This window comes from Carcharodon carcharias, chromosome 21 (genome assembly GCF_017639515.1).
Source record: "Carcharodon carcharias isolate sCarCar2 chromosome 21, sCarCar2.pri, whole genome shotgun sequence".
Lineage (NCBI taxonomy): Eukaryota > Metazoa > Chordata > Chondrichthyes > Lamniformes > Lamnidae > Carcharodon > Carcharodon carcharias.
Genome location: NC_054487.1, coordinates 31,545,993 through 31,561,142, shown reverse-complemented (window position 1 = coordinate 31,561,142; position 15,150 = coordinate 31,545,993). Strand labels below are relative to the sequence as shown.

The following is a 15,150-nucleotide window of genomic DNA, read 5'->3' as shown; positions in this document are numbered from 1 at the left end:
ATGGGCAGCTCATTAAATTGAGTTAATTAGGTTTCAAATGGCCTTAATATGCCTTTGACAGTTCGACGGGTGTGCAGCTGACTTGGCTGCGCACCTGCCGAACTGAAAATCTAAGTGACGTGCGGTGACGTTGGGATGCCTGCCCGACATCACTGTGCATCATTTTACACGTCGGCGAGCAGGCCCACCTGCTGACAGGAAAATGCTGCCCATAATATAATGGAATTCCATGTTAAGTCTGAAAGCAACATACTCCAGACCAAACAGGAATCTTAAACTTAAACAAAGCCAACTACATAGGTATGAGAGGAGAGCTGGGTCAGGTTGATTAGGAAAAAAGACTAAAAGGGATGGAGATAAATACAGTGGAAAGAATTAAAGAACCAATTCAAAATGTTCAACAAAACATACATTTCATTAAAAAGGAACTCAGTAACAAAGATCAATCCGTGACTTACTTAGGAAGGACAGTATCAGATTAAACGAAGAGGTTTATAATGTCGCAAGAATAGTAGTCAGTTTGAGTATTGGGAGTGCTTCGGAAACCAGCTAAGGACCACCTAAAAGTTGATTAAAAAAAGGGGGAAACATAGGGTGGAATCTTCCCAGGTTTATATTAAATGCGGTAGCAGGTGAGTAAAACCATATTTTATGAGCCAGCCGCTATGAAGGCTCTTCACGCCATACCATCACAAACCTGCCGCATTAATTCTGCATTCCTGGGAAACACGCTGTTTCCATCGCAAGCAGGCTCGCATTCGGCCGCCATGCCATCATCTCGCTGCGCCATCACGTCGGGCACCATATTTAAAGTGCAGCAGCGCACACACCTCTCAGTGCTTCCAGCTACGACTGCTGCAAAGAAGACATGGCCCTGAAAAGCAAAAAGACTGCAGCCCCCAGGTTCAATGCCGCGTCCCTTGACCACCATTTGGATGCAGCAGAGGCTTGATGTGACGTCCTCTGCTCCTACTCTGGCTGCAGGATGGGCAGCAACATCACCAATCCGGCTTGGGAGGCGGTGATAGCAGTAGTCAGTGTCAACGCCCTGCAAAAGAGGATAACCACCCAGTGTCGCAAGAGGATGAATGATCTCCTCCTTTCCATAGGGTAAGTCACTCTTCTCATCACTCTCATTTCACACACTCATAAACCTATCACACATCCACAAGGCCCTCACTCAACGACAGTTCAAGGGACATCACCATTCACTCTCTCACACACACACCTTCACTGTTCTCATCCCATCCATGGGACCACTCACCACCCACACATTCTAGGCATACTTATCATCTGGCCTGGCTGGCATCCTGCCTATGCTCTCTCTATCTCTATTCATGTGGGGCAAGCTGGCACACAAGAGGGAGAGGTCACAGACCGGAGGAGGAATGCCTAAAATCAAGGTCCTCAAGGACTTTGAAAACAGAGCCATCCAGCTGGCCAGCAAGGATCCTGTGCTAACTGTGAGTTCAGCGATACTCCACCAAGTGAGGATCTGGCAACATCCATCAGACAACCATACTGTGGGCAATGTGTACTGTTTCACAGGCCACTGCCATGCACTAATTATCTCTCCTTGCTTTTGCAGGCACATCTGCCAAACAGCCGACAGAGTCCGCAGCTCAGGGCCTTCAATTAAGCCCTGAAGAAATCTCTGAAGAGGAATCTGGAAGCACCCTCCTTGAAGGCCCCTCAAAGCGCTCACCCACACCCTCCACCAGTGCAGAGACACACTCCTTGGTGGAACCTAGCTTTAGAGTAGCCTCGGGATCACAATCTGGTGAGCACATCACACTTGATGATCCACAGCAGGCAGCGGTAGGGACTTCCCAGGCCCGGCACTTGGAGGACTGCTGGAGGCCAGAAATTTGCTGTTTTGAATCAGATGACAAGCCTCAGGACTTGGTTATGTCACAGTTGCTGGAGCTGCAAAGGCAAGCTTGAGTACATCAGGAAGGGATGTCCGCTGTGCTTCTCAGATAGCAAGAATGATAGAAGAGTCCATCCATCTTCAGGCTGAGATGATAGCGCCAGCATGCCAACGCACCAAGGTCAACACTGGTAGAATGACGGCTGCCATGGAGACCTTGGTCCAGGATATTGCTCCTGCACTGCTGCGCGGGATCAACTCCATCGCTGACGCCATAGTTGGCCTCCAACAGTGTGAATGCGAGAGGGGTGCTGGGCAGCCCGATCTCACTCCAGCCACCCTTTCTCCTCAAGGAGCTAGCCAGGGACCCTTGGGTACCCACAGGGAGGAGGATCAGCAGGTACACCCCATGGGGCCATTCATCCAGGTGACTCTGGGAGTGTCCGGTCCATCCAAATGCCCTCTTCCTGTGACCTCAGCAGCTCCAGCTGCATGTCGTTGTTATCCTCCACAAATCTAGCAGCTATGAGGGCTTCCCAAGCGTGCCTGCCTCATCTGGCCAGTGCGAGGGCTTCATTGCCATCACCATCGCCTTTGAGGACCTCCTCACCCATATCACGATTGACATCCTCCTCATCGGAGGAGATCTCTATCTTATCCTCAGCCAGCTCTTCTCCCCGTTGCAGCGCCAGATTGTAAGGAAACGACGATATGTGACACCATGTAAACTGCTCCACCAGACTGGTCCAGGCATCAGAACCTCATTTTCAGCATCCCGATGGTTTGCTCTACCAAGTTGCAAGTTACAACATGAACCTCATTATACCTTCACTCTGCTGCAGTCTGAGGCCGCTGCACGGGCATCACCAACCACATCATCTGTGTGTAGCCCTTGTCCCCGAGGAGCCATCCCTGTGCCTCTCTGGGCCCTGGAAGACGTCAGGGGTCTGTGACTGACTGAGAATGTAGGAGTCGTGCACGCTCCCTGGAAATCATGAGCAGACTTGCAGGATGCATTTGTGGTGGTCGCACAAAAGCTGCACATTCGGTAAATAGAAACAATGTGGTTAATGTAGCTGACCGCATGATATGAGCTCCACGTGAATGCAGTTGCTGGCACCCTGTGCCTGCGGCAACCTAAGATCTGGGCAAATCCAATTGCTCTTGCATCCTGGCTCCCCTGGTCCTGGGCGAAATGCACAAAGTTGTGTGCCCTCGTGAAAGTAGCATCCCTGACCTCATGAATGCATTTGTGGGTGGAGGCTTGTGATATCCCATAGAGGTCACCTGTGGAGCCCTGAAAGGAGCCATTGGCATAGAAATTGAGCAACATGGTCACTTTCATGGCCACTGGCAGTGGATGCCCTCCATGTCCACATGGCACCAAATCCTGCAGAAGCTGACAGATGTGACCAACCAGTTCCCTAGAAATGCGCAGTCTTCGGCGACACTGGTTGTCGGTCATCTGCAGGAATAAAAGGCGACGTCTATAGACCCTGGGTCTAGCTAGGTGCCAATCAGTGATGGCTCGCTGTGGTTCTTTGGCAGCATGTGTGGGAGCCCCAGCCATCCCTTTTTCCACAGGGTGCTGTTCCTCCATTTATGCAGCCAGATGCCTCAGTCGCTCTCTTATCCGTCGTCTGCACTCTCTGTACGCCGCAAGCCACACAACTAGTTCACCAGGCTCCATGATCCTGATGTACTCCTCCTGCTGGATGAAAGAGTGAGATGGGTAGGTTAGCATGTGTGTACTAAGCACCTCTCCTGGTTAAGTCTGAAGGTCCCTTAACGTATCCTGGAGAGTGCTGGCCACCACTTGGATGGCCAGAGATTAGTGTGTTGCATGACTGTCCGAAGCCCCACCTTTCTCTGGCCCACTCCACCAGATCAACTGGTGGCAGCCTTGCCCACTGGACTGCATTCTGTGCTCTCAGCTCAGGCGCAGGCATTTTCCTAATCCATGATGCAAGGCTGCACTGTTAGCTTGAACCATGGGGGAGACTGGTCCAAACCGGGATAATGACATTGAAGGGGCTGTGAGCACCTCCACCAGTGACTGCTCCACGGCCAGCTTTAGCAAGGAGATTGTACAACGTGCCCAGTCATCCAACTGTTCTGCAGTCCACTAAAACGCTCATTACTGTGCAATCTGTGCCCGAGGAGTGAAAAGCTCTGGAGTGCTTGTTGGCACTTTGATGCCTCTGCGTTGCTTGAGTGGGCAGATAAGCTAGAGGCCCGAGTCCAATCATACCAATATGACTGCGCCTGAAATGTCTCAGCTGCAGAGGAATGATCACTTAATATGAGGTGTCCCTAATAAATGGTCGCTTCCCTCGTCGACCCCTCGTCCATCCCACACGTACTTGTGTGCTACCTTCAAACGCTGGACAGCCTTTGCTGCACCACCCCCCCCAAAGTCACTTCAACCACAGGGCAGCCTTTGCACCCGCCCCAACTGACAATGCAGCTTGAAGTCCAACAGGCATCCCTCATGAGTGCTCTGCAATGTTACTGTGCACCGAACTCCCAGTTCCCCATAAAGTGCAGCCCAGCAAGCGCATGCCTTTTAAATGCAGTTGTGAAACAGGTCGGCATCGTTGGCGGACAATCCAGCAAAGGTGGGGGGGTAGGTATGGGAGGATGAGTCCAGCAGACTAGCCTTATAATGATATGCTGATGCATTACAATAAAGTTCCCGACGTCCAATGGCGGGAAACGCAGCCCACCATCAATGGGCTAAGCAGATGATCGTAAACTGGTTTCCTGACATTGTGAAACTGGTTTTTGGCCTTCTCGCCATATTGTCCGCTCATGCCACTGAACACACCCTACTCCAGCTAGCACAGAAAATTCCGCCGATAGATTATGAATGTAAATTAGCCAGGAAAATAAAAACAATTCCTAAGTTTTTACAAGTGTATAAAAAGCAAGAGAGTAGCTAAAGTAAGTGTTTGGTCCCTCGGAAGAAGAAATAGGAGAAATTATCATGGGAATGAGGAAATGGCAGAGGCATTGAACAAACATCTTGTGTCTGTCTTCGCAGTAGAAGACACAAATTACACACCAAAAATAGAGAGTAACCAAGGGGCTAATAAGAATGAAGAACAATTGTTACCAGCAGAGAAAAAGTATTGAGAAACTTAATGGTCAAAAATATGACAAATCCCCAAGACCTGATGGATTGGAAATTATCACATATAACACTAAACTGCAAGAGAGGAGGAGAGAAAACAGGGAATTACAGGCTAGTTATCCAGTCATTGGGAAAATGCAGGTATCTATTATTAAGGAAGCCTTACAATGCACTAAGAAAATCATAGTATGATCAGACAAAGTCATCATAGTTTTATGAAATGGAAATCATATTTGACAAACTTATTAGAGCTTTTTGAAGATGTAACTAGCTTGGTAGATAAAAAGGAATCTGTAGATGTATAATGCTGGGATTTTCAAAAGACATTCAATAAGGTGCCACACAAAAGGTTAGTATGCAAGATTAGGGCTCATGGAGTTCAGATAATATATTAGCATAGAGGATTGGTTAATGGACAGGAAGCAAAGAGGAATAAATGGAGTATTTTCAAGTTGGCAGGCTGTGACTATTGGAGAATCAGAAGGATCAGTACTGGGGCCGTAGCTATTTACAATCTACATTAACGGCTTAGATGAAAAGATAGAGAGCAATATATCTAAGTTTGTTGATGATACAAAGCTAGGTGGGAATGTAAGCTGTGAGGAGGCCACAAAGTGGCTGCAAACAGATATAGGCAGGTTAAGTGAATGGGCAACAGGGTGACAGATGGAGTATAATGTGGGGAAGTAATACTTTGATAGTAAGAATAGAAAAACAATATATTTTAAAAGATATAAGACTTGTAAATTTTGATGTTTGGAGGGACTTGTTTGTACTTGTACAAAGAACACGAAGTTTGCATGCATGTACAGCAAGAAATTAGGAAGGCAAATGGCACGTTGGCCTTTATTGCAAGTGCTTTGGATTACAAGAATAAGGAGATATTGCTACAGCTGTATGGAGTTTTGGTGAAATCACACCTGGAGTTCTGTGGATAGTCTCCATATTTAAAGAAAGATATATTTGCATTGGAGGCTATATTGGTTCCTGGAATAAGGGGGTTGTCCCATGATGAGAGGCTGAGTAAATTGGGTCTATACCCTATGGAAATTAGAAGAATCAGAGGTGATCTCATTGAAACATAAAGGTTCTGAAGGAGTTTGACAGGGTAGACACTGGCTGGGGAATCTAGAACATGGGGGCACCGTCTCAAGATAAAGGGCTGATTGTTTAGGACAGAAATTTCTTCACTCAAAGGATTATGAATCTTTAGAATTCTCTACCACAGATGGTTGTGGATACTCAGTTGTTGAAAATATTTAAGGCTGAGATAGACAGATTTTTGGTCTCTCAGAGGAGCAAGGGATATGGGGATGGGCAGGAAAGAAGAGTTGATGCCAAAGATCAGCCATGAACATGTTAAATGGTGGAGTAGGTTTGACAGGCTGCATGATCTACTCCAGCTCCTATTTATTATGTTCTTAAGTCAGTGCATTTCTTCTGGCATTGTTATAGTTCTACTGCTTGCCTTTGTTGCCATATAAATAAGGATGCATTTAGTTTCAATTACTAACTTATAGTAAATTAGTTACATTTGGAAGTTGAGTGCCACAATTAGTCTCAGTGCCCTTGGATACTAAGGGATCCCATATGTGGTAATAGGCCAGTGGCTCTGCTGACGTATGCACATCAGCAGAAGTCAAATGGAGATTGGCTGTAATGACCCAGATTGAGTAATCATTGAAATGTTCTTTCTGGGCTCAAATATAAAGGAATACTACTTGGTGAGGCACTGCTGGAGGAGTGCTTGTGTCAGTGAAACTCTTGGTTCAATGTTACTGGTCAACTCCACTTCTTCTACTTACTCATATGCACTTCTGTGAACATTTTGGGTGTGAATTTCATCTCTGTACTGCTGCTAAAGCCTGTCCTGTCCTACAGCCAAAGCAGAGTACCCTCCCGGATGCTCCACTGCCTGCTTTTTGCATGGTATTGAATCCCTGATATCCAATAATTTTGCTGCCTCTTTAAGGCATTGTGAGCAGGTTTCTCCTGCTACAAGATTAATGGCATTTGGTAAGGACAATACTTGAAGGATATCTCCCAACTGGCTGCAAAAAGATGATCTAACATAGAGAGGAAGTACTGGAATGATGCTATCATAAGAGCGGTTGGAGTTGTAAATGATTGGATGTGAGCAAGGCTTGTGTTGGAATCCAGGTGGAAGAATTAAAGAATCATTGAACCATAACGATCTGACATTTCATCTAAAAGGCTCACCCTGTCCATCCATTGCAACTGCAGGATATAACAGCTTGGAACAATTTTAGGCCTTGATGATGCCTGATACTGTCATAAATTAGCACAATTTTCTGTCCTCCTGAGCTCACCTTAGGACTCTTGCGTTACGGTGTGACAGGTGTACTGCCTGTACATTACTCCCTGTAATGTCAGGTAGATGCGTCCAGCTCTTTCCTGAAAGTGTCTGCACTTTGAGTGTGGAACTTCTATTCCTCACAAGACACCATGGAGTTATGAGTGTTCATGTGCCTTGGAGGGTTATCTGTAATGGTGTCTCATCAATATTGAGCTATCATAATTGTTTGTGCTAAAGCACAAAACCTGCAGCCATGATGGTATTTCCAATCATGTGCGCATCTCTATCACTGCAAGAAGTGTCTCACTCAGGTGGCCACGACTGCATCAAGTCTAGTAGACTCAGGGTTAACACTAGAATGCTGCTTTCCACTTCCCAGATCAGCTACATGCAGCTTTGGCTGCTGACCTTTCCAGAGTAGGGCCTGGTGATACATGAGGATTGCAGGTCAAAGGCCATATGCAGCCCTTGCTCTCCATGCCACTGTTTGTAAAGGGCTTTCCAAGTACTGGCATGATATTAAGGGACAGGAGATATGTGCTCGGTTCCCCTTGCCTGGTCCTTACTCTTGTTGGAACCTTGTGGCTATCAGTGTGTCACCGGCACATTTTCCACATTGTGGTGCTTCAAGGGCATCATCACATGGAACGTGGCCCTCATCGGCCTCTTCAGCTTCCTGCCCTTCTAGGTCCTCATCGTCCGAGGAGTTCTCAGTCTCCTCCATGTCTCCCTCTGGCAAGTGTTCTCCCCTTTGAAGTGCCAGGTTGTGCAGGGTGCAAAAGATCACGATGATGCGGGACGCCCTCTGTGGAGAGTACTGCAGAGTCCCACCCGAGTTGTCAATACATTGAGAGCACATCTTCAGGATGCGAATGGTCTGCTCTATGATGGATTTGTCACACGGTGTGCCACATTGTATCTCTCCCCCGAGGCACTTTGACAACAACACACGGGTATCATGAGGCATCTTTTCAGCAGGTACCCCTTATACCCCAGCACCAACCCTTTAAGCACTGTGGCCTTTTGAATATCTGTCACACCTAGGAGTGACTCAGGATGTAGGAGTAATGGGAACTCCCAGGGTACCTGGTGCAAACACGCATAATGCACCTCTGATGATCATACAGCAGCTGAACGTTGAGGGAGTGGAACCCCTCCTGTTAATGAAGATCAGGGACTGCTACTATGGAGCTCTTAAAGCAACATTGTGCAATCGTTTGCATGCTGCACTCTAGGAAAGCCTGAGCTAGACACGAATCCAAGAAATCTAGCAGCCTGGCCAATGTCATCCATTGTGAACTTCACATAATGAGGAGACTTACTGTAGAGGACATCCATCACCTCCTTGACACATTTATGTATTGAGGACTGAGTAAAGCCACATAGGTCCCCTGTGGATCCCTGGAATGAGCTGCTTGCAAAAAATTGAGTGCAGCGATGACCTTCAGGGGCACTGGCAAAAGATGGCCTCCGAGTCCATGCTGCATTAGATTCTCCCGCAGAAAGCGACAGATATGAGCCATCACATCTTTTGAGAAATGTAGACTTGCGCAGCACTGTCTCTCACTTATCTCCGAATAGGAAAGGCGTCTTTGGTAGACTCTTGGTCGTGCCAGTCTCCTCCATGGGATGAGTCTGACCTTCTCCTCCTCTGGTTCTTCTTGGGGCTCCCCTAGACCAGGGATCTCAGGCTGGGGCTCCTCTCAAAGCTGAGCCAGGTGGCGCCAGGCCCTTCTTCTCCTCCTAAATCGCAGCACTGCTATCAAGAACGCAATATTTGAGTGCAGCTTCCATCCTGCAATCCTTCTTCCTATGTACAGAGAGAACCAACTGATTAATGAGAAATGCCTAATTATAATAGAGCTCCCACTCGCAAAATAGAAAGCCACTGTCATGCCCTAGTGACACATCTGCGCTACTCACCTTTCCTGTTCTAGTCTTGTAGCTGAGGCCCTACCTCACAGATCTAGGTTCCTAAGAAGCTACCCCAGCAACTACACCTGTTAATCCGATTGAGATTGAAAAGGCTTGAGCACAGCCATGCAATGTTCACCCTCAGTGATGCCTGTTTCTGGTATATTTATGATACCAAAGTTGCACTTTTGGAATGAGTGGATGCACTTTGACCCATGAAACATGCAATTCAATAATGCACTTTACAGGCTTTTGGTGATCATCTTACAGATATACAGCAGCTGTGCCCCATTAATGGTTAGCTGCAACTTTCCTTCTTACATTCCTCTCTTTAAATGATCACATTGATCACCTTAAATGTGACCCTAATGACTCTTGCAGTCTCACGTTAAAGCCCACCATATATCAATGGGTCCAAATCCACATTCTCAATAAAGTATGCATGAATTCTGTTAGGTGAGACTTCACATCCATGTTGGAAATCTAACAAGTATGAGGGTGGCCCGAGTCCAGCCATGGGCCTCTCCCATATTGCCTCAGGCCCCTCCGAAGGAGAATTTTTTCCAGTTTCAATTTTAACCTGCATCATTACTTCAGGGTCCCAAGATGTTGGTGCTGCATTTCTATTTTGAGACCAGCTTCCACCCTCCTTTGTTACCGTTTGTGTCCCCCGATCATCATGGAACCAATGATGTGCAGGTAGACCTCCTTCCTGTGATTTTCCGCCCCCACATGTAACCCTGGATCCCATAGTTATTGTTGTGGCTATTCCTGCCCTCCCCCCTGAACCCATCACTGTTGATGTCCTCGTGCCCCATGTGGACCTCACCCCTCTCCATCTTGAGGCTGAGTGCATGGTGATATACAGAGGCAATGCCTCCCATCTTTATTTCCTTCGCCCCCTGCCCTACTTTATTAACTTTTACAGGCTGCAGATTCAGCCCCTGACTACAACCATCCCATTACCGAGCCAGACATCCCCATCACAACCGAGTGTGAGGCAATGACCATGCCCTGCGCACGAAAGTGTGCCTGCCCCCCATTGAGCACACAGGCCTTGCCCCTCCCTGGAGCAGGACTATGACATCTGTGCCATGCATAACTCTTGTAGCATGGCCCGCAAAGCCCAAGGTCTGCCTTTAATCTCTCACCCCAACTATGTGGTCCACAGAGCCCTAGGACTACCTTTAATCTCTCACCCTGACCTTTTGGCCTCAGTTCCTAGACTATGACTGTCTGTCAGCTCCACAGTTCCTTCAGGACTGACCACAACACCTTCTCTCTCCCCCACTCTATGAGTCTCTGTACAACCTGTCCCTCATGTGCCAGCCATCCACCTCCACTCCTCTCATAAGTCTCTGTGTAACTCTTCCAGCTTGTGCCATATTAACCCCCCAAACCTTTCCTACTCTAGAGTCCAAGTTTATCCCCTTCCATTCCTGCCAACCGAATCTGGCCCACCCTTCTTTTGTGTCTGTATTCTAATCTTCCATGTCGGGATCCAGCTTTGCCACCCCCAATGTTCCTTCTGTCTGTCATCATTCCCCAACACCTCCCCCTCACCCAACCAAGAGCACCCTCCCCTATACCCTTCACCCTCATGTCTCTGTCATTTCCCCACGTCCCCCACTGCGCACCCTCCCCACCACCACCCTCCCACCCCGCCCCCCTCCCGATGCCATACTGGTCTCTGTTTTAGAGTGCAGTCCTGCCTGAGATCCAAAACACACTACGAGTGCTCTCCTTCAGGAGAAGCGCAACAACCACCATGAGCTGCCCTACTGCACACCCAAGGTACCCATCGTGAGGAGCCCAACCAGACACCCCCACCAGTCTTGCCTAACACTGCACCTTTGGCATCACTGATGATCCAGAGCAGTGTTTTGCAAGTAGGCTTTGAATGTTGTATAGGTGGGCAACTGCATACCACTTATACAAAAGCAAAAAACTGCAGATGCTGGAAATCCAAAACAAAAATAAAAATACCTAAGAGTCATACGGACTCGAAACGTTAACTGTGTTCCTCTCTGCAGATGCTGTCAGACCTGCTGAGTTTTTCCAGGTATTTTTATTTTTGTTTTGCATACCACTTATATCCGGTTGTGATTCAGACCAGTCCAATTTTCTGCTGGCATGGCACGCATTTGGGAGAAGGAATGTGATTCTGGCAATTTGCATTTTTAATGAGTATTCATGACATGCTAATGCATGCAGCTGGGGTTCCCATCATAGGTCAGTGGGAAATCATCAGCCTACCATGAAAGTGGTGAGGGGAAAATTCCAACTTGTTTCCCCACTGGCAGAAATCCAACTTTCGGCCTCTCTCCTGCTCCAGCCTGCCACAAAACCCGTCACTGGCATGACAGGAAAATTCTGCCCTATGAAATTCTACCTCCTTGTCTATGGATTACTCTGCCCTCCCATCCCAAGATCTAAAAGGCTTCTTCCTCACAACAGAGTAACAGCTTGAAGATTTGGGGGACAGTTACCAGTTGCAGCTCTTCCTCATCTTATGGACTGCTTATCCTTAAAAATAGTACAAAAAGAATCACCTTTAGTTATCCTCCTTTGAGAATTGTGTTTTAAAGTTGATTTTTGTTTTGGGGGTTGTGATGAAAGTATAATAATTTTCATAATATTTTTCAGGTTTCTTGTTAAGTAGGTTTATGGGGGGAGTATGGGGGTTCTGTGTGATTTAATTATATTTGCAGTCAAGTAGACTGCAAGCATGAAATCATCAAAAGAAGCTAAGTGTAGAAATGTGCTTGACATGCTAATGTGTAAAGATGGATGCTGGCTTAGCATGTAAGATGTGAAGGAAATTTGCATTTTTAGATAAATGAAGGGATTGTTGGATTTCAAGGGGATGTTAATCTGTTTACAAATAGCCAGATAAGCAAGGCTAAGGAATGTGTTTATTTTCCCAAAGGTTACTGACAATATTGGCAACATGAAAGTTTTTTTATATTTGGAGGAAGATACAATTTCAAAGACCGATAGAATTTACATATTTAAGAGAGAAAACATATATAATGGAAAATGAAAGGCTATTGGAGAAGGCCACGTAAGATCTAACAGGAGTGTGTGCAGCAGCCTTCAAGAAGCCTCTAGCCATTTGTGCATAAGTCTGCTATGTAAAGTAACCAGAGTTGGAGAAAAACCATTTGGAATTCTACTGTCAAGTGGGTACTGTGTTACCTTGCTGGGTTTATTTTAAATGTAAAATCTATTTGGACTGTTGTCTTAAAGAGGGTGGGTAACTGGGAGTCAGGTCAATTAGGAATTTTAGGATTTGTTATAGTAGTAATTGTTGTCTTATGTATGTGCTTGAATTTTTTTTTGTTAATTAATATTCTAATTTAATTTTTAAAATCTCTAAATGTCTTGGTGGACTCAATACTTTTCAAATCAGCACACACATCTTCTTGTAATAAATACAAATTGCAAAACCGTTGTGATGGCACGACCAAGTTTCCCTTGTGGATTTGGTCTGCCTGACACACATCATCTGCCATATCATAACAGTGTTAGCAGCCATCAAAGAGAGGATCATTTCTGTATCTTTACTCATGGCCAGGCACTTGCATGTATCTGAATGAGCAGTTGACAAGAGAAGGAAAATACAGTATTTTTGTGATCTAATCATCAGTTTACACGCTGCCTTAAATCCTTTACCCATATATCAGAACTTATTAGAACTTACCATAGGCTAAATGTTTTCTAGTGTCTGTCTCTTCCTGAATTTTTCTATCATTGATTTGGCCATCCAATGCCTGTTTATCAATCTTTAAAAAAACAGATTAGTATACATTTTAAAAATACTTGTACAAATTCCTTTCAGTACGCTTGTGTATTGCTATGGACCACATCCACTGTGATATCTGGAATAATGTTTATTATAAAGTAATACTTAATTATATGTAATCAAATACACTGTTTCCGTTTATGATTTAAACTCTTGGAACTCCCTCTCTTACAGCACTGTGGGTGTACACACACCACATAGACTGCAGTAGTTCAAGAATGTGGCTGTCAACCATCTTCTCAGGGGCAGTTGGGGATGGCCAATAAATACTGGCCTTACGAGTGATACCTATTCCATGAACTAACAAAATACTATAATTTACCGGCAGTAAATGATAAAATACAAGTCAGAGACAAAAGAGAAATATTTTATGTGATTTCTTTTAGCAGCATTTATTAACCTTTATGCAAGTTCTTCTTTAACTTTTTAATCCTAAAACATGATATTAGTCAGATCGATTTTACAATCTATTCAATGCCCCTGCTACTTTCAGAATGCTTGATGTACAAGTATAAAATCGGTTTTAATAGTTACATTGCACTTGTACCATATTTAGTCAGGAATATTTCTATTTCCATGTGTTGAGGATGGACGATATTTCAAATAGTTGTAGATGAAAGCACATTCAAATATTAACTGCTGCTGACATAATAGGGCATAGGAGGAGTAGACCATTTGGCCTTTCGAGCGTGCTCCGCCATTCGATAAAATCGTGGCCAATCTGATTGGGATCTCAACTCCACTTTCCTGTCTGTATCCCCCCAGTACCCTTGACAAAATAAGTAGAGTATGTTTTCTTCAAACCTCACGCCACCATCTCCAAGTAAATTTTGTATTTACCTTTCCTACTGTCACAAGTCACACCCCGGATATAAACTCCGGATTAAAATCCACGATAAAATTACATGACGAAGGGAAATTGCAACACATTACACACTTACCCCAATTGTTCTGAGCCTGGTATTAAAAATTCTGTTCTGCCGCTGCAATTCCAAGTCTCTTCGCCCCGCTAAAATAGCAGCTTCTTTCAAATCAACCGGACCATCCAGTTTGTGCATCTTTCGAAGTATGTTTTGTTCCTTCTCACAAGCTTAAAGCAAACAGACGGCTATTTAATTCTATATGAAACAAGAAGAAAATATCTTCAAAAGCAAACAAACCAGTGACAGGTAACTTAATGTCTGCAACAGTATGAGTTGAGGAGACGTTGGTCTATTTTATTCTATTTTCCCCTCCCAAGGTGCATCTTCCTGCCGCGAGGGGGAGATAAATAAAAGAGTTGCTAAGCGACCAGGCAACAGACATGAGATCCCGGAGGTTCTCGCGATACGTCTCTAAATCTCGCGATATCTACGCCTGGCGGGAACCTACGTGGTGTGGCGTCGTCTGGAGGAGTCGCGCGCAGGAGAAAATTCGGGTCTTTTGACGGAATCGGAGTTGCAGTTGCAGATTATATAAGAATAACAGCCACATCCCAAGCACCAGGCTTTCGGAATGGGAACCTTACAGTTAGTTGAAGTGGAAGATTTCAAGTCATGGCGGGGCCGGCAGCTGATCGGGCCCTTCATGCGTTTTAACTGTATCATCGGCCCGAATGGATCAGGTCAGGAAAACCATCCCTCATTGTCCGGGAGAAGGGCGCTTAGACCCAGCTACACACCTTTCCTTATAACCCTGTCTAATTTAGTCCCACACCCCAGGTTATTCCTCATAACGCTGCAAACCCTTCGGGAAAGTTCCTATGGAATCTGTTTCCTCAAATTTTCAGTTATTGCATTCCTGATCTTCACAACCTTTGTGTGAATAAATGTTATTTTGACTTTCGTTTCAAACCTATGATATTTGGACACGGACCCACTTGCAGAGGAATCAGTTTCTTACTGCTCTCTATCAAAACCTATTAAAATGTTGAATACCTCTATTAAGTCTCCTCTATTAGCTCTAATTAGAACAATCCCAACTTCCCCAAAATTTCCACATAACTGAAGCCCCTCACCCTGGTATAATTCTAGTAAACTTCGTCCATATATTTTCCAAGGTCTTGACACCCTTCCTAAAGTGTGATGCTCAGAATTATGCACAATGCCTCAGTTTGTGCCCTCCACTGATTT

At 45.5% G+C, this 15,150-nt stretch overlaps 2 protein-coding genes across 4 annotated transcripts in view; one reads left to right on the top strand and one right to left on the bottom strand.

Annotated features, from left to right (window-relative positions):
- The window catches only part of LOC121292919 (RIB43A-like with coiled-coils protein 2), a 41,139-nt gene extending 26,858 nt beyond the window's left edge, over nt 1-14,281 (bottom strand). The window contains exons 1-2 of the mRNA XM_041215405.1: nt 13,981-14,281; nt 12,938-13,019 (exon numbers count right to left, since the gene is read on the bottom strand). Of these exons, the coding sequence (XP_041071339.1) occupies nt 12,938-13,019; nt 13,981-14,097 (199 nt within the window). The 5' untranslated portion in view covers nt 14,098-14,281. The remainder of the gene's footprint in view (nt 1-12,937; nt 13,020-13,980) is intronic.
- Nucleotides 14,282-14,531: 250 nt separating this feature from the next.
- LOC121293122 (structural maintenance of chromosomes protein 1B-like) overlaps nt 14,532-15,150 on the top strand; it is a 185,253-nt gene continuing 184,634 nt past the window's right edge. For all 3 annotated transcript variants that reach the window (XM_041215814.1, XM_041215815.1, XM_041215816.1), the window contains exon 1: nt 14,532-14,642. In XM_041215814.1, the coding sequence (XP_041071748.1) occupies nt 14,534-14,642 (109 nt within the window). In that variant the 5' untranslated portion in view covers nt 14,532-14,533. The remainder of the gene's footprint in view (nt 14,643-15,150) is intronic.